This window comes from Puntigrus tetrazona, chromosome 21, assembly GCF_018831695.1.
Source record: "Puntigrus tetrazona isolate hp1 chromosome 21, ASM1883169v1, whole genome shotgun sequence".
Taxonomy (NCBI): Eukaryota; Metazoa; Chordata; class Actinopteri; order Cypriniformes; family Cyprinidae; genus Puntigrus; species Puntigrus tetrazona.
The window spans coordinates 2396476-2415555 of NC_056719.1; the positions used below are offsets into that span (position 1 = coordinate 2396476).

Below are 19080 nucleotides of genomic sequence, written 5' to 3' on the forward strand. Positions count from 1 at the left end.
TTAATAAAAGTAAGGTTATTACAAACATTACAAGTGAATATCAATCAATAACACACTTCATTACGCTTCATTTTAAGGTGTTCTTGTTACAGTGTAGTTATACTTTTAAATAATGAGTTAAGATACATGTACTTAGACTATATGGTTAGGTTTAGGATTAGGGTTTGGCTTAGGGTTACTTCAATGTATTTACAGTAGGCTATTAAGTACACATAACGTGTAACAAGGACACTTTAGTCACATTTCGACCCTGGTCATTCGTTCTAAACACTTGCCTATTACGCCCCCTTATGGACATACAAAAGAACAACAATCATACCAATGGACACCAATTTATTTACATATTACACCGATTCCAGATAATGTTTTATTATACACTCTGATATTCAAGAACTTTAATGTGCGAGAGTTCCCGGTGCCATTGGCTTCCAATTATTTTACATGTAGAACTACAAAAGCTGTCATGCTGCTTGATGCAACAAATAATAGCCTATAATAAATATAATAAAATATATTTTTTAAATGCAATGTTGTTATGAAAATTTTAATTTTCCTGTATACTTCTGTCAACTGCTTTTTAGATCCTTTTATGTTTGAAAAAAAATGGGTAGGTTTAGGTTTGGGGTAGGTTAAGGAGCCAAAAAAATCTAAATCGCTTATTGACAAAACGATAATGCATTGATACGAACATACTGATACGCACATATTTTATTTTTTTTTTTTAAAAATATGTAGCGATTTGTATATCTTTAACTTTTGAAATACTTCCAAATTGAAGGTTTTAGCATCAGTAAAAACGTACGTTTTATGCTTGTAAATGTTACGTATTCATATAAACATGAAATCAGGCTGGGATTAAACATCCATCTCTTTAACCTAGTTTACGCACAATACCCTAATACGCTTTTCTATTATTTAAATCCTTTAAAGTATTGTTAGGCTGCATTAATTAGATCAACCGGAAGCAAAAACACTTCCCATAACACACAATGTGCTCGTTACATCGTAAAAAGAGCAAAAAGAAGGACATCTACGCTAGTCTGTTTCTTTCGTATTCTGTTTCTCAGTTCGTTTCCAGATTAGATGGTGGATCAACACCAAGAGATGACCTTCACACACACACACACACACACAATAAATCATTTACACAATCTGACATGGCTGCAGAGGAGAACTGGCCCGAAATGAACCTGATTTCTTCCAACGTTTTAACCATTCTTGTCATTATACATTACTATCACTCTGTTCTCCTATATGTTAGTGTTCAGTGGTTTGACACAATAAGCATTGTTAAAAGCGCTATATAAATAAAAGTGACTGATTGATTGAATGCGATTCATAGATTTTAGAGACCTGTACGCACGACTTCTGTTTATACGTTAATTCTATGAATCGAACATACGCATATCGGAGAAATGATCGTAAGGTCAAATTTAGCATGGTTTCTGCACAACATTTTATAAATGAGGCCCCCGAGTCTGCGGTCTACAACCAGGCTGTCTGGGCTTAGCTCTATGATGCCTTGTTCTTTCTCTATATCTGCCTGATCTTGCTGCCCGAGAGTGGTCCTTCCTTGTCACCTTTGTTTACTGTGTTCCCGATGTTGTATCACCTGTACACCTCTACCCTCTTTTATCACTTTGTTTTGTCAATAAACCCTCATCACTCAGTTTGCTAATGGGTCTTCCTTTCAGATCGCATGTATTTATTTAAAGGAAACATGTTATATATGAAATATATCATATAAAATATATCTATATATACATGTAAACGTGTACATACAAATATTACATGTACGTGTACATAAAGATACGCTGTTTTGTGTTCTTTGCCTTCATGCTTTGATGAGCCATAGGCATCAAACACCATGTCACATTAATGGTTTTTGTACCACTGTTGGTAACTCCTCACCACCGCTGACCGGAAGTAACCAAGCCATGCCATTTCAGAAATGCTCTGAAGTAGTCACCTTGCCTCAAAGCTACTCAGATCGTTATTCCTGCCCACTTTTCATGCATGAAACACGCTGATTACAAGAACTGATTGTTTGCTTTACACATAATATCGGCACACAAACCTTGATGTGTGGCCTTGTTAGGAGATGAACAATGACACTGGCTTCAGCTTTGACTGTTTTTATGTGTGTGTGTAAATATGTACATATTCTGCAAAAACATATAATCTGTTACTAATAGATTCCGCTGTTTTAAATCGAAACAAAATGGATTTATCTGTAAATATTGGATGCGCAGATGTCCTCAGTTCGAATGACGGGTGTAGTATGGTTATCCATTCAAAAAAAAAAGTGAAAGCATTTTTATACTATATTAAAATATTTTTTCCTCCACAATATTGTTGCTTTTAGAGTATTTTCAAATAAATAGCTTTTCCACATATGACTGCTTAAACCTATTACTGCGATGTGTTTCGTGTGCTCTATGTGGCGTCATTTCAGTAAAATGTGGACCCTTGAAAATCTGGATATTATAAAAAACCAGTTCACTGAAACCATCTGCATTGTTGTAGCAATTAACCTGGAATGCAGTTTTCTGATTTACGTTTGTGTGACGGTAAAAAAGACAGGAAGAAAATCTGTTGTCAACTCCAGTCAGGTTCTAATGTGATTGATTGGTGTATGATAATTTAATGCAACACATCAAATTTGCAAATCATGTGTCATAAAACATTCCTTTCAGTAGATGAGTATAAAACATGATTTGCAGACAAAAATAACAATTACAACAAGATAAAGTGCCATCTATTTAACATTTAAAACAATTATTAATTTTCCAAAAGTGTGTTATTTAAGCTCATGGGCATCTTTCCCTTCTTCCAGCATGCATGTGATGGCCATTACGCAGGTCACGGCATATGGGTCACAGTTGGCGGCAGGACGGCGGTCCTCAAAGTAACCACATTTGTCCTGACCCACCTGACGAGGGATACGGATGCTGGCTCCGCGGTTAGCAACACCGGCTGAGAAATCGTGGATGCTGGAGGTCTCGTGGCGACCCGTGAGGCGACGTTTGTTATCTTCTCCACCGTGCGGGTCGTAGGCTTGAATGTGCTCTTTGTGACGCTTGCTCAGTTTCTCGATGGCTTTCTCAATGTGCCTGACACGGAGAAAAGAATCATATAACACGACCAAACACATTTCACACCAAGAGCCCTAAAATCATTGGCAGCCAATCACAATGCATCCTCGAGCATTAAAATCTTCAGACGATAAAACATGTGGATGCTAAAGTAGTAATCATTCTTAGCGTGAATAGGCTTTAAGGCTCTCTGTTTGATGTTTTAGTCTTTCTATGACTTGTGAGTGTGTGCGTGACTCAGTACATACTCAATTCCTCCTTGTTCTCTCATTTGCACGGTGCTCACATTAACGTGGCAGCCGGTTCCGTTCCAATCCCCTGTCATGGGTTTTGGGTCCAGGGTGGCCACCACTCCAAAGTCTTCGCACACCCTGTGGAGCAGGAACCGTGCCATCCATAGCTGATCTCCCATCTCTATTCCTTCACATGGACCCACCTGGAACTCCCACTGCAGAGAGAGCAAATTATCCAGACTGGCCATCCATAACATGATGTCTAATAATATAACGGTACCTAATGGTTACCTGAGAAGGCATGACCTCTGCATTAGTGCCACTGATTTTGATACCAGCATACAGGCAGGCTTTATAATGACACTCCACAATGTCTCTGCCAAAAGCTCGGTCAGCACCAACGCTGCAGTAATACGGACCTGATGGAAAGAGACACAAGATTCAGAACAAATTTTGGCATCTTTTAAATACAGAGATGGTAAATAAAAGGCATTTTACTGTACGGTCAGATGCATAAACATGGAAAATGAACAGAGAAGAGGCAACGGATATTTTGTGTGTGTGTGTTAACTTTAAACCCATATCTTTAAACACAAAGCTTAGTGATATCTGTAAGGTAGGAGGGACATTTTACAATGTGTAACATTCAAAAATCCTTTACAGCAGCTTGATACAAGACCTTGAGGTTTGGGAAATCCAAGTCTGGGCCAGCCATAAGGGTGTCCATCTACTCCTAGGAGAGTATATTCCTGCTCCATGCCAAACCATGGATGAAGTTCTTTGATCTTCTCCATGACCTTGTTACATCGGTTACGGTGGTTCGATTCTAAAAAAATAATTGTGTTTGTTAGTTCTACTCAAGTGGAATTAGTATGACAATTTTTATATATCACAAAGAGCAATTTTATATCCCAGGATGTGGTAGGGTTACCATTGACATCCAAGGTATTTTTTCCTACTATGAAAGTCAATGGTGACCCCAAACAACCTGGTTACAAACAATCTTCAAAATATTTTCCTTTGTGTTTGGCAGAAAAAAGAAAATCATACATATTTGGAACTTCTCGAGGGTGAGTAAATAATGACAGAATTTTCACTTTTAGGCGAAAATTAATTTCTAAGATGAATTCCAAAGTTGCATTTTCAACCAATATTTAACTGATCTAATACCGCATTTATACAGAATAAATTTTACCTGCAGGTTCTCGGGTGTGCTTGAGCACCTCGCACAGCACCAGTTTGTTCGGGTCCAAGAGGAAGGGGTCCCTAAACATGCAGACCGGAATCAGTAGCATGTCACTGTTGTGTCCTTTAGCCTGGCCGGTGCTGGAACCATCAAAATTCCATTCTGGTAGGTCTGTCAAAGAACAACAACAAAAACTAAGGATAAATAAAATGTTGAAGATAAAGAGTGTGCGAAACCAGTTAAAGCTTTCCTACCAGTAATGAACTTTGGCTCTGATTCCAAGGTTCTAGTCTTGTTTCGCAGACCCTCTCCAGATCCATCGATCCAGATGTAAGTGACCTGACAGAAGTGTCCCTGGGGTAGACTGAGGTATTGCTGTCGCAGGGCCTTGTTGAGGCTAGAGCTGTCTGATACGTAAGACATACTGGATCAGATTTATAGTAAGTAATGAACCTTGAGAGATAAAACAAGATAAAGAACATTGTTAGTGTAGTAACTCCTAAAGAAAAATATTATATTTCTATATAATAGATAATGGAATGTTAGTTTAATGAAATAGAATGCCAATGCATTTAAAAGAAATTACATCTGATTGAACTTTCAGCAATGTGGGTATTAGAGAAAACACAAAAACAGACTAACGCGCTTTGTTGGTTTTAATAATCTGTAGATTATAAATGATATAATTAGATAATTTTTGTTAATTTTAACGTTTTAAATAATAATAATTTTTTATTGATTGCAATGGATAACAAGCAACAACTAAATTTCAGTGCTATTAATTAGCTATATTAAAAAACCTATTAAAGATGACTTACTCAGAGCTGTATATTGGGCTCCACTTCATACGAAGACTGAAACCATCTGCTTAAGCAGTCAAATTTAAGGCGGGCTGTCGCTTATGTTACGTCGTAGGTGTGATGCAGATAGCATGAATATCCACCCTGCCCTCACCTGAAATACCAAAACAAAACTTATATAACCTGTTCAGCTAAACCATCTGCACCGCTGTTATTAAAAGCAGTGACTCATTGATTGTTTGTTGGAATGCATCACTTCGTAATAGAGTCTAATGTCTCGTGAGACAATATTAGTGACTTGTGCATGACCAGTGCGTTCAGTGACAAATAAACCTACTCAACGGTTTTCTCACCTCAGCTCCCCTGAACACTCAATTAAACGCTATACTTACAGAGAGATTTTCTTTTCCACTGCAAAGAGACATCAGCACAAAGAAAGCACAGAGGAACAGAACATCTTACGGTGCAATTAGCCTCCAATGTACCAATAAACACGCAAGAGTCTCAAACTTGCTGAAATAGTCGTTGCTGTAAATAACCTGCTTATTTATTTGCAAAAAAGTAGATGAAGCAAAAACAGCTCAAATAGAAACTGCCTGTAGGCCACTAAAACTGTGTGTAGTACACTAAGGTATAGACACTACAAACAAGGAAAACCGACATAAGCAACATGGTGAAGATATTAGCAGCTGAAAATAAACAAACCCAAACAAGTCAAACTAATGGAAAGTCTTTATTAAATGAGACAAAAAGGCAAAATATGATGCCAGATTTCGTCCCAACTTTACTGATGCTTTTCTGTTTGAATGAAAGCGAATCTCCCATGCCATGTTCAAATATTAAATAGAAAGCCACACCAGAACAGTAAAGGCTGTCATGTATGGTCACTTCTCTTCTAATGTCAGTAGTTTTGATGTTAAATGTTGAGTTGTACATTGACTATGGGTGCGGTGTCTGCGTGTCCAAATCAATAGAACATACAACCTGTTCTCTCCCAAGACACCTTTATAACTATAACGTATAAAAGAATTTACTGGCAAAGAAGAAAAGAAAGTATGAAAGAAGATAAAGATGATGACGCCTAAGCTTTAATGTAACCAGTTTTCCTGATCCATCCGCATTTTTGGGTTGAAGGTGGATCTTGATAATGTTTGATAATGACAGTGTGAGACAAAGAAGAGCAAAAGTAAAACAAAAAAAAGGCAAACCACAATCACCTGTACTGCCTTATGTATTAAAGAAACCAGAAGAGAAATGTAGAATCACTTATACGATATATATATATCATAAATATCACTACAATAGAGCAGATGCTAAAATGCATATTTAATGGGACTCAATACACAGTTGGGTACACAGGTTTAGTTTGAACTTCCACGTACACGTGACTTGTCACATCCAAAACAATAATTAGCAATTCGTTTGCACAATATAATAAAGGCAGGATCAACAAATTGAACAAATTGAAGATACAACATACAAATCGTGTTCGGAAAACCATTAAGAAGATGATTTTCTTCAAAAGAGATGTCATGTAGATTAAATGCTGCATTCTGCAATTTATTACCATACTCAAGTGCACAGTGATATTACATTGCAAATGTGATCAGGGATCTTGAGGGATTACATCTTGTGACTGAACTGCATTCGGCTACAACTAATATTAAGCACACAATATATTCAGTTTAGGTAGAAATAGCAGCTTTCAAATCGCTAACAAAAATCCATTTTTACAAACATTCTTCAAAGATTAGATCACTCATAAATTCAAATTCCGAAATTGTTTTCTCACCATTATGTTATTCCAAACGTGTTTGACTTTCTTTTCTCTGTGGAAACCATTGCTTCTGACAACTTGGATCACTTGCTTTTTGTGCCTATTTCAAAGCACTGTAGCTGCAAAAAAAAAAAAAAAAAAAATGAAAATACAGCAAGTAGATTTTTTCGAAATTTCTCATACATGTTTGCGACGACAGTGAGACAGAATTTCAACTTCTAGGTGAACTATAGCTAGAAATGAACCTCTCAAGATGTCCACGATAACAGTGAATAGGAAAACTGTAAACTTTGAGCATCACAGTCGAAATGATATAATCATGAAGTGGCAGTGAGCGGTCCAGCATAGCTTCAGTGATTGATCACAGTGCAGGAAGGGTAATTAAAAACACATTTATGGACCATGTGTCCGTAGCTGCTCTCGTGTCACGCTTTCCTAACAATACGTCCAGTTTTCTTCAAGTCTCGCCTCCCTGTCCGCACCGGCTGGCTACTGACTCTCCATGTTCCATGACAGACTCGGGAACTGTGGGTATAAAGACCATGCAGTTATCAAACAGAAACGTGCAGATATTTAATTAGCTTCTGTTGTTTTAAAAGAAGATTTTTGGCATTTTAATGAAATACTTTAAATACAGAGACTGATTTCCCAGAGAAGTAAACACTGTGCATATTAAGATACAATTAAAGTCACTTCAGTCAAATGAAGTTATATTCATTTAAATGTTAGCATTATCATATTTCTGTCACTTATAAAAGCATGCAGGATAACTCTGTATATATTTGTGGTTAGGTCGGTCAAATTTAGTAAATTAAGTGACATTTTTAGCAAATTCGTGAGGTAAAACACACATAAAAACATCTTACCTGGAGCACCACGTCAGGCGTTTGTGAGGTTTGTTGCCTTGTCTTCTGTACTGCATCAGTCCACAAACCAGCTCGTGTGCGATCATGATATAAAGTAAGAATATGAGCACGCCGGGGTCCATCCTGCCGGTAAGTTCAAGTATTCGCTATTCGACAGGTTTCTGCAGAGCAATGCAGGTTGCACGGATAGATAATAGTGCATTTAGTCACAGCATTTCTGTCACGCGGTCGTGTCTGTTACACCCTCACGAGTCACTTCTCAAAAACAATTCATAAACACCGACATTTTGCTCCCCTTCACTGGTTTTGTAATCCGAGCTTTAATTTTGATCAGAGCAAAGCTTTTCATCTTTTAATGTTGACGTAGCGTGAGGATTTTGTTGCTTGAATTACCCCACTGAAGCTTTTTCGACTGACGGATTGGGAGTATGTTGCCGTGGAGACATCGCCGTTGCTAAGAGACGCCGTAATTCGGTTTCGCGTCTGTCTGTAGTGTAGAAAAATGTTCGTTACATCCGCAATGTTTATCTTATAAAATTCATTCCGCGATAATGGCGTCTTTTTTGTGCCCCTCTTGTGTAAACGACTTATCAGTTTGACAGCAACTTTTACTATGGCATTATAGACAATTTTCGCGACACATCTTAAAGAAAAAAAAACCTGCAACTTTTTTGAAGTGTTTTGTTATATATATTTCTTTTTTTCAGGCGACAACCTGACTTAATAAACGCCTTAATGGGTAAAACAACTTTTAAGACCGTGAGATATTCCAAGTTGCATAATATAGTTGTATAATACTCTTATTAACTGCAGGCACTGTTTAAATAAATTCATTTAATGTTAGGCTTTCATATGCATAATGAGAACACAATACAAAGTTTTAATTTGTGGAACAACACTTAAGACCTCATATGGTTATGGTCACTTCACTTTTCATAACAAAAACTATGCATTTTACCCTTGAAAATTTAGTTCATTGTTCTGTAACCTCTGTTTAATAGAGAGAATCCATGCAAGTTAAAAGCGATCCACTAGTTAGATCTCTCTTAGTGATATCCACGGTGAACCCAAACCCACCTCCAACAATACTCATCATGGGCATCTAACACTACAGGGCTTGTTGAATGTTTGCTTTATGTTTACCTGGTTGTTCTGTTTATTGTATATCATATATTAAATTACATTATATTGGATTGGTCTACTTGTTTGAAGATGTTCATTGATATTTTGTAATGGCATTTAGAACAGCCAAGGACTGTATCATCGGTTAAGTAAAATTAGTTATTTGACTCCAATATTACACTCTTAGTAAAGATAACTCTATATTGTGTGGTATGTTTTTGAATGCTTTATGACTGGGTTGGTCCTGCCACAGTGACACAAGCAGTTCTTCTGCTGTGATGTCCACCATTTTTGTTGAAAGTGTGCTAGTTGGTGGCAAAGTCAGCACTGCAACCTCCTACGGTCCTGTATTTGCATTCACCCCTCCGTAGGTTCCTGCAAATAAGAAAACACACAAAAGGATACTGAAATAGAGCAGTTTATGTTATTAGAGACTGTAGTAAACTGTGAAACTCAAAACGTGACTTTTTTTTTACTTTAACAATGGTGACTAAAGCTCTCAAGCTTCATAAATGATGAATAATCTCCTATACGACTTCTTAGGCTTTCTGTTGCTTCACAAAAGAAACAAAGTACAGTTTGAAATGCAAGACAAAACAATACATAGCCAGATAACTTACAGATTCATACATGTCATTGCCAAAGCCAACGCAGCTTATACGAGATACGTTTGATTCCTGTATTAAAGCATCTGCTTTATGCTTAGTCTTCAGGTAGAACACCAGCAAGACAGCGAGCAGCACTAAGAGCACAATGACGACTACAACAGAGGCCACAATGGTTCCCGTGTTGTCAGATGAGGCTGAAAACATACAACATATAAAAAGAAGTTCACTAAATATAAAGTTTCCACATCTATCTCATTCATGTTCACATAAAATTATAGGTAAGGTATGATAGTAACAAGAATACATAAAAATATAAATGACTCCTTCAAAAGTAAACTAAACATAGCTATAGGAAAAACACTTACTTTGGTCTGTCTTCTGCCCAGCACAGTTCACCCCGACTGTGTACTGTATGTCATCCAAAGCAAGAACACCCTTCTCTCCTTTAAATCCCTCTAGTACAATCTGCCTCCCATTAAAACAGAATATATAAAAGTATAATCATACTCAAATTATAAATAAAAAACCTAAATGAACACAGAGTACAGTTGGCTTTGGTAACCTGGTACTCGGTGTCTGATGTGATATTGACACTGAAGCGTTTCCAGTTTACACCTCCCTCATGCAGCGTCAGCAATTCTTGTCTGGTCCCTTCAGAGTTAGACAGCTTCCACACTGTGAGTTTAGTGTCATCTGCACCAAGAAAATTAAATGAATACATTTAATCAGAGAAACGTTTTGCTTGATAAGAATTTATCTTGAATCCTTTTGAATTCATTTCATGTTTCCTAAGGCAGCACTTATTTGATAGAAAAAAAGTCAATATTATTTTTAGATATTATTGAGATATTATTTAGATATTATTACAATAATACTCAGTAATATTTTAAATGCATTATTGTGATATAGTATTAAAAATGAAAATAACTTTTTTCAATTTGAATATATATTTAAAAAATGACAGCCATTACTCCATTTTTATGCATCCTTGAAGCATTTCTTCCAAAAAAAACCCCAACAACCTTTGAAACAAACTTTGTCACTGACATACTAAGCAATTTAGGTAATTAACTACATGGATGATATAGATTCAGTTATACATACACATAGTTGCCTGATAAACCCAGAAGCTCAGGCAGGTTCCTTTGGTTGGTGCCAGGTGAGGGCTTAACAGCCAGGCGTTCTGGTTAGCGGTGTCACGTTGGGAGTTAGGAAGGAACAAGAAGTGTCCTTGAGTCAGAAAGAAGACTAAATTATATCTAGCTCCTCAAAAAGGAAAAAACCCTCTTTATGAGCTTGGACCACAAATCACCTTCTTCTGTGAATAGTGTGTGGTCATATGGTGGTGCGCTGTAGAACATCTCAGCCTGCACACTGGTCAGGTCCCAGTCTAACATGTCTACAGATGGGTTCTGAGTGTTGGACCAACCACACAGACCTTTCTCAAAATCACAGACGCGATCTGAAATACATACATAATGTGTATATATATATATATATATATATATATATATATATATATATATATATATATATATATATATATAATGTGTATATATTATAATAATGAATTCAATATATGTAACTTCAGCATGAAATGTGGACCACCCATTTGGACCACAAAAAGTGTTTTTTATATTGGAGAGAGGAAAGGTTCAAAAACAAGAGGTGAGTGCAACACCTAAAAGGAAAGTTGTCAAGGGAGGAGCAAGATTATGAAGATCTTTGAAGAAGGACTGATGCATTTTGAATGAGAAAATGGACTGACCAGTTGTGGGGCAGCTGTGGGTTGAGTAGGTGATGTCATCAATGGCAATAAAACTGAACAGGTCTCCTTCGCCCTTCACCTCAAACTCCAGCTGAATTCCAAAAACACATGAAACCTCACTCTCAGCCCTTTTATTAAATACAATAAACTAACAACACAGGTTTAATTGCATTACATTACTAATCAAGGCAAGGCATCGGATCACTTACCTGCCAATCCCCATGCCAACTAACATTCCCCTGGCCGTGACGCCAAGCATGTCCCTGCCTGATGCTGCTGGAGAATAACTGAATCCTGCTTCCATCAGTTGGCTTCACATACATATTCAGCGTGCCTGTGTGGGGACACACACACTATCTTTACCTGCGAATAAAAAGTTGTACACACACTTAAAAGGAGATAAAGTTCTCTTACCTGGTTTTTTTCCTCCTGTATGGTACCAGAAGTGTACACATTCAGTGTGAGACAAACCTCTACGCACCGGGGAGGTCAACGTGGTCACACTGCCCTCGGGAAGGACATCAACACCGCTGTGGGCCAGCATGTAGAAGCCTGGTCACAACGTACCATTCATATCATTCATTTGACATAATACAGCTAAATCAGAAAACATTGAACAAAACAGGCTAAAGGAATAGTTTATCCAAAATTATTTTTTCTGAAATGGGACATTACATCACTCGCTCACCAATGGATCTCCAGCAGTTGATGGGTGTCATCAGAATGAAAGAAATAAAGACACCACAATACAATTCATAAGCTGTAAACTAATTGACTGGAAACATGTGCATTAATTGTGGGTTATTGTGACGTTTTTATCAGCTGTTTGGATCATTCTGATGGCACCCATTCACTGCAGGAAGATGTAATACTAAATTTCCAAAAACAAACACATCTACATCTTCAATCGCCTGAGCGTGAGTAAAGAAAAAAAAAAAAATTTTATCGGTGAGCTCTACATTTGAGCTGGATCGTGAGCTGTTAGTGAATGAGGCACGAGAACACTGAATGCAAAAGTGTTTGATGAAAACCGAGCTCAAATTTCTCACCATTTTCTGTCTCCAAGCTGTGGTCCGTCTTGGGTCCGGTGTTTGCTGAGGCCCAACTCTGGTGTACCCACCTGGCTCTTCCCGAACTGGTGTAACCGCAAGTCTGACTCTCAAACGAGCACACGGTAGGCAAAGAACATGGTCTTCGCACAAACGCCACATCATCTAAAGCCAGCTGACCATCAAATCCAGAGCGAGTGGCCTCAAACACCAGCTACATGTGAGAGATAAAGAGACACAAAAAATAAGTAGAAATGGGGATAAGAATATTAAAGCAGTTGTTATTAATAAAAATGTTAAACATCCCCCTTACAGTCATAAGAGGCTTAATATAGTCAGTTTATTCACTAATAATCTTGTAAGCCATTATCTGTGGCCATTCACTAAGCCATTATGTGTTTTTCTAGTGCTTTTGCTGACAATGATGCTTTTGGTGTGTAAACAATTTTTGTGTGCACCTGGAAACCGATGAGCTGAGGAGGCACGGAGCAATGGCCCTCATGCCAAACGTTACCATGGGCACCGCTCCGCGTCCACAAAAGCTCTTCTGAGTTGTCAGCTAAAAGCTGTTTTACACTGAAAGCGCCTGGGAAAGAGAAGATGAAACAAATGAATTATAATGAATCAGTTGCATAAGCTGTAGGACCTTCTGATCACACATCAGCTTAACTAAACACAGATCCACCTGTGTTTGGCCCATAGAGTTTGTAGAAGAAGGACAGACAGTGCTCTGTGTAACTATACGTTCCGACTGAGAGGAGACGTCCAGAGAGACCTCGCAGTGAAGTGTCCCACATATCCACCACCAGACTCCTACCTGAGAAAGAAAGAGATAAAAAAAATGCATTATAATGCTGATGTTTTCAAATATAAAAAAATTATGCAGCATCAAAAGCGTCCTGACCATCATGAACAGTGTGGTCCATTCCACTATGAAGCCTCCAGTCATAATTATCTGTTTGGTCCTGGTACCATCCGCACAAATTTACCTCAAAATTACATGATATTTCTGTTAAGAGGGGAAAGAATAGATGATGTGGCAAAAAGACAAAATAACTATAAAAAAATATATATATATTTGCTCCTACTCACCACCAGAGGGCTCATACAGAGCAAAACATTTAACAAAGTGCACATCCTTCACTGCAATCTGGCTACTTGAGGAGAGCTCTTCAGCACGGGCCCTGAACTCTAACTGAAAATGACAAAAGACAGACAGAAGGACAGAATTACTGGAGAACAGATAGAAAAACAGATAGTCAGACAGACAGACAGACAGATGGTCAATTAGACAGTCTACCTGAAAGCGATGATCTCTGGCTCCAACATAGACTTCCTCCTTTACCCAAGTCTCTGCCGTCTGATTGGTCCGTCCAGAAAACTCCCACAGCACAGGATGAGTCCCCAACACACCGTCTACCACATACACTGCAAGATAACCTGAAAAGAAAGCAAGACAATGTATAGTCTAACATCATGCCTACTCTCAGACGTGGGACAGGTGTGTTCCAGCTGATGTTGTACCTATGTGTGGGTTACTGCCGCTGAGACTGTAGGAGAACTGAAGGGTGCATGCTGGACCAGACGGACCCAAGAGAGGGGTAAGAGTTTGGGCTTCACTTCGCTGCTGTCCAGGAGCACCAGTCAAAGTCAGGAACTCCTCTAATGACACACACACAAAACTAATTTAACTTACCTCATAAAACCATTTCCTAATTCCATCATAATAAAACCAAATTTTTCACCTTTAATGGTCTCGTTATATTCCAGTTTTAGCTCCCAAGCTTGGCTCCCAATACTGGCATCTGTCCAGCCAGAGCTTCCCATCTCATACGAGAAGTCCCCTATGTGCACAATATTGTGTGAACATGATTACTGTACATCATAAAATAAGAACGTGCCATTGGGAAGAAATGTTTTCTAAAAGATCTTAAATATGAAACTAAAGAGACTTGAACTCACCACACTGAGACTCATCTTCTCCAGCAGGACAGTCCTCCATAAAGTCACACATCTTCAGGTCATCGTCTGTGCAAGGGTGAGCGGGAGAGGGAGGAAAATCTGGACGTGGCATTGATTCTATTTGCAGAACAAAGAAAGAAACTATTAAATCATTTTATAAAATTAGACAATACGCAGGCAGGCAAACAGTTATGGCGTGTGATCGATACAGACAGGGGAAAGGCTAGAGAGTACCAGTGGATAAGCGGCACTCAGGGGACAACACAATATCATCGATAGCGATCCCTCCGTAAGCCTGGTCTCGAATAGCAGCAACAAACAGAATCTGATTGGAGCAAGTTCAATAAATTAGATGGCTTTTTATGACGGCAGTGTAATAAAAAGTGACAACCTTTCGTGATGTGTCATCAGTGGAGCGATGGGTTCACGTACCTGGAAAGTGCTGTTGACGACAAACTCTACCTCTGCCTTTACCCACAAGTCCCCAAGAGCACCCCCACGTTCCCATACAGGATAGATCTGATTCCCGGCTACCAACACAGACAGTCCGCCTGAAACACGGCCGAACTGATGAGTGTACATTACCATCTGTAATTATAAACAATGGGTGTAAAATTTTAAGCCATATAAACCATAGACACCGATATGTCCACATAAACCTGATTATGTGGATAGGCTTTTGATAAAACAAGCGCATTAAGTAAGGTATTTGTTATTATATATATATATATCTACCCGACATGGATGTGTCTCATTGGTTGGTGCCAGAGGAGGGCTTTGAAAAGACGTCCAATCACTCTTCATGACATCGGGTTTGGTCACATACAAGAAATGTCCTGAAGAGGCATAATTCATTGCCGCTTATTTTTGAGACTAATTCAGTGCACATTTTATTGTTATCTTTAACAAACACTAGAATGAGAACAGAAATAATACAGAAATTGAGAAATTTATTAAATACATTTCTCATGGCTCTACAGTTCACTAAAGTAAAATAGAAACACTCATGAATCAATTATGGTTTTTGATTCCCTACCTTTCAGATTTTCGGGATGACACAATTTTTAAAAGTTTCTTATTGTAATCAAGTGTTCATTTGATAAATATACAGTATGAATATTATATATATATTATATATAATTATTCCAAACTTTGAATATGAGACAAGATTTCAGACAATGAAATAATTATATATATATGATGAATTGGTGAACAAGAACATTTCTAATTATTATTATTGTTGAAATCTTTGTGGAAACTTTTATTTAATTAATAGAAGGTTCCAAAGAGCCACAGAAATAGAAATTAAAAAAAGTGTAAAAATTAAATATGTAACAATAAATGCACAAAAGCTAGCTTGATGTTCAGACCTGCCTCTGTGTTAGTTGTGTGGTCTCTTCCAGGTCCTTTTAGAGGCTCAGAAAGTGATATATTCATCTGATTGGTCCATTTCCATTTCAAGGATGATATCGTTTGCAGGTCCCATTCACAAGGGCCATCTTCAAAGTCACAGCTAAAGTTTTCTCTATATACTAAAAAACACGTCAACATAACAAAACGTCATCAAAACATCTCCAGACTAGTGATCTAACGCAGGAATTAAATGCACCGAAGACTAAATCAACAAAGTAACATCTCATCATTAGCATATGACCGATTTCTCTTGCTAAATTCATGGTCTCTCACCACAGTTCTCTTCATCTGTTCCATCGCCACAGTCATCCGTGCCGTCACACGCTTTATAGTCCTCCACACATCCGTCCCGCTTACATGTCACAAATCCAGGACCGCATGTTCCACTTTCAGGGGGAGCTGAAACGAAAAAGAGAGACCAAACATTGTTATCACATAAACTGTGATCCATCAAATGCATTAATAGGTGAAGGACAATGAACACTCCAAAATAAAACCAGATTGTGACCAGGCAAAAATTAATAAAATAAAAGAATAAATAATAAAATAAATTAAATAAAAAGAAACTGGACTGTCACCGATGGCCACCACAAAAAAAGTAAACAATTTAAAATAAAATAAAATAGCTAAATGGTGGTTGTTTTATTGAATTCAGTTGAAGTTTTTTCTACCTGGCAGGGCACAATCTAGGAATTCCATCTGATCAATGGACACGTCTCCCTGCATCCCTTCACTGCGTGTGGAATGAAGCTGGATATGGAAAGGGCCTGAGAAACGGCCCAGGTAGATGATGCCCTCCCTCCAGCTGCGGATGCTGGTGTTCTCTGGCCTCCACACCACTGCTTTCTCACCATCAGCTTGCCACACAGATCCCCAAAGTGGGGTGTCACCCAACCCCTTGTGACCTGAAACGCACACCTGTAGGGTTAGATGATTCGCTATTTTCGTTTAATTGTGCCCTTCATTTTAACTGGACTATTTTTCTATAAAGTTTTGAATGCGTTAATATGTGTGTGAACCTGCGTCCCAGATGAAGTATCTGAGCCGAAGGCGACAGGTAGGAGAGGAATGTTTTATCGCAGGGGACACAAGCACAGTGGTTCTGGGAGTATCTGAAGTCGTCACAGCCGTCACTGCCATGAACCAACCTGAGGAACACACACACACACACACACACACACACACACACACACATATATACTATGAATGAAATGAAGAGAATGAAAAAGAAAAAAACTGTGATTCCAAACTTTTGAACAGCAGTGTATTTTTTTCTTCATATACTCTTCTATATTTGAAACAAATATAGTTTATAAAAAAAAGAAATCTACCTTTTTTAAATTTGCATTTCAGTTTAATTGAGACAGCTTAAGACTGAGTTTAGGTTTGTATTAAGTACTGGATTTGGAAATGTCCTGTGATATAGATTTAATATTAAATATGACTAACTCTTGAATAACTGAATTATCATGTACCTGTGGAAGTGCCAGTGGTGTAGTCAGAAGACGGTCCGCTGTCAGGGAGTGTGTTCCCTCTCTGCCGTCTTTGCCACATGTACCCACCTTCATCTGACAGTAAAGTCCATCCACATTGCCCCTCGTGCTCAAAATCACACACAAAGTCCCGTCCCTGATAACCTGCCATTCAACCAATAAATGAGAAAAGGAAAAATATCAAGAAAAGGACAAGCATAAGTACCATACCGGAAGGTATGAATGTATAGACACTCGGTGTCTTACCACAGCCTTGCTCGTCACTACAATCTTGGCAGTCACAAACAAAATCACACGTTTCCTCTGGAGAACTGCTGCAGCCATTTCGCTCCAGAGCCACAGCTAGTGAATAAGAGTAATTATGAAGACACATAATTGGCATTTCACAGCTGTGTGTTTAAAATCCACAACCATATAACACTCCTATTACTGTACTATTACAGAGACATCATGAAAGCTTTGAGCAACTATCTATTCATTCAAACTGAACATTTGCATAATATTTAATACAAAACATCACCTTGAATTTTACAATTACAAGAAAAAACTACTCAGTTTGAAGGCTTTAAAAGTAATAAAACTAATAATTTAATTTAAAACTATGTTCAAGTTAGTAAAAGTGGTTGAATCATTTTTGCATTTGTTTGATCAGACATAACGTAAAAACTGCAATACGCACATTTAAAATATCAATTGTTATGTATTTAAGTGATTATCTAGCAATGGTAAAGCTCAATTTTCAGCTGAATTTTATATGATCCTTCAGAAATCTTTCTAAGATGCTGATTTGCTGCTCAAGAAACAATTAAAATTATGCTGCAAGCGATTAAAAGTCCAATTTAGTCTGGGTTTAGACTTCAAGATCTGAAAAACAATTTCAAGTTCAAGTCACAAAGGTCTGTTTTTCTAGTAATCACCCGTAGAATGTAGCAAAGGTCTCTGATACACAAATGTAAGATATGAGGCTGCGTTCCCACATAAAAGAACAATAACTCTCAAACAGTTCATAAAAACCAATCAGGTAAAATCCCAGAGATCATATAAACTGAGAATAGAGTTCTGCAGGTTTAGCAGCAAATGAATTGCATTTACATTAATACAAGTTTAACATCATTTTATCTTACTGGAGCTTACTCATAGAAATATTAACAATATAATTAAGAAATATGAGTCACCAAAATGTATGACTAAAAATAAAAAATGACTTATCCTTAACAGTGCGCACATGTCCTAAAGTGGCTTTCAATACTTTAAGCAACTGACTTAAACACAAAAAATAAAAGGGCAAAAACACTAGATCTCACCCCTCTGGCAGAAATTCAGTGTGAGACACACAAAAAGAATCCAGTGGCAGGCAGCCATGAATCCAGTCTTTACTCGCGCCACCAGAAGACAGAACAAGAGCTCTTCAGCACACAGAGAAGGAAAAAGCACGGTCCCGAAGTTAATAACTTCACCTGCGTCCCTCCCTCCGGCTTCCACACAGAGATAATACCTGGACTTTACATTTTAACCTCTAGACGTGTGCCAGGTCCTTCTTTTAAAGCTGCTCTGCCCTTCTGAAAACACGCAGCAGACGCAGTTCACTTTATTCTGGCCTCAACACTAGACACTTCACTTGACTATGTTACTGTTTAGCTAAAAACGAACGGCACATTCTGGTCTCACTAATTGTAGCAAACTGTAAACCTTTCTAGTGTAAACCTTG

At 38.0% G+C, this 19080-nt stretch overlaps 2 protein-coding genes across 2 annotated transcripts; both read right to left on the reverse strand.

Moving 5' to 3' along the window:
- Positions 1 to 2591: 2591 nt before the first annotated feature.
- On the reverse strand, positions 2592 to 5469 carry LOC122326669 (glutamine synthetase-like). The gene is made up of 7 exons (XM_043221748.1): positions 5333 to 5469; positions 4769 to 4967; positions 4524 to 4685; positions 4008 to 4154; positions 3620 to 3747; positions 3344 to 3543; positions 2592 to 3113 (listed from the first exon to the last, which is right to left on the reverse strand). The coding sequence occupies exons 2-7, from the start codon at positions 4935 to 4937 to the stop codon at positions 2801 to 2803; spliced, it is 1119 nt and encodes a 372-aa protein (XP_043077683.1). The 5' UTR covers positions 4938 to 4967; positions 5333 to 5469; the 3' UTR covers positions 2592 to 2800.
- Positions 5470 to 8772: 3303 nt separating this feature from the next.
- mamdc4 (MAM domain containing 4) lies at positions 8773 to 18860 on the reverse strand. Its single transcript, XM_043221746.1, has 28 exons — positions 18677 to 18860; positions 17619 to 17714; positions 17355 to 17516; positions 16899 to 17027; positions 16551 to 16784; positions 16153 to 16278; positions 15837 to 15998; positions 15202 to 15302; positions 14899 to 15054; positions 14701 to 14791; positions 14467 to 14583; positions 14250 to 14348; positions 14029 to 14166; positions 13805 to 13944; positions 13597 to 13699; positions 13409 to 13513; positions 13190 to 13321; positions 12963 to 13090; positions 12505 to 12718; positions 11870 to 12007; positions 11665 to 11789; positions 11456 to 11546; positions 11000 to 11149; positions 10792 to 10917; positions 10250 to 10380; positions 10053 to 10152; positions 9700 to 9881; positions 8773 to 9454 (listed from the first exon to the last, which is right to left on the reverse strand). Exons 1-28 carry the CDS (start codon positions 18732 to 18734, stop codon positions 9437 to 9439), a joined length of 3552 nt encoding a protein of 1183 aa, XP_043077681.1. The 5' UTR covers positions 18735 to 18860; the 3' UTR covers positions 8773 to 9436.
- Between the last annotated feature and the right edge of the window lie 220 nt (positions 18861 to 19080).

What these genes read in the sequence shown, in the direction of transcription:
- LOC122326669 (XM_043221748.1), bottom strand. Translation starts at nt 4,937, where the DNA reads ATGTCTTACGTATCAGACAGCTCTAGCCTCAACAAGGCCCTGCGACAG. An exon ending in AGAGCCAAAGTTCATTACTG is followed by an intron (nt 4,686 to 4,768) that starts GTAGGAAAGCTT and finishes GTTCTTTGACAG; the next exon opens with ACCTACCAGAATGGAATTTT. An exon ending in AGAGAACAAGGAGGAATTGA is followed by an intron (nt 3,114 to 3,343) that starts GTATGTACTGAG and finishes TCTCCGTGTCAG; the next exon opens with GCACATTGAGAAAGCCATCG.
- mamdc4 (XM_043221746.1), bottom strand. Translation starts at nt 18,734, where the DNA reads ATGGCTGCCTGCCACTGGATTCTTTTTGTGTGTCTCACACTGAATTTC. An exon ending in TGAGTGCCGCTTATCCACTG is followed by an intron (nt 14,584 to 14,700) that starts GTACTCTCTAGC and finishes TTCTGCAAATAG; the next exon opens with AATCAATGCCACGTCCAGAT. An exon ending in TGGGCAGAAGACAGACCAAA is followed by an intron (nt 9,882 to 10,052) that starts GTAAGTGTTTTT and finishes GTATGTTTTCAG; the next exon opens with CCTCATCTGACAACACGGGA.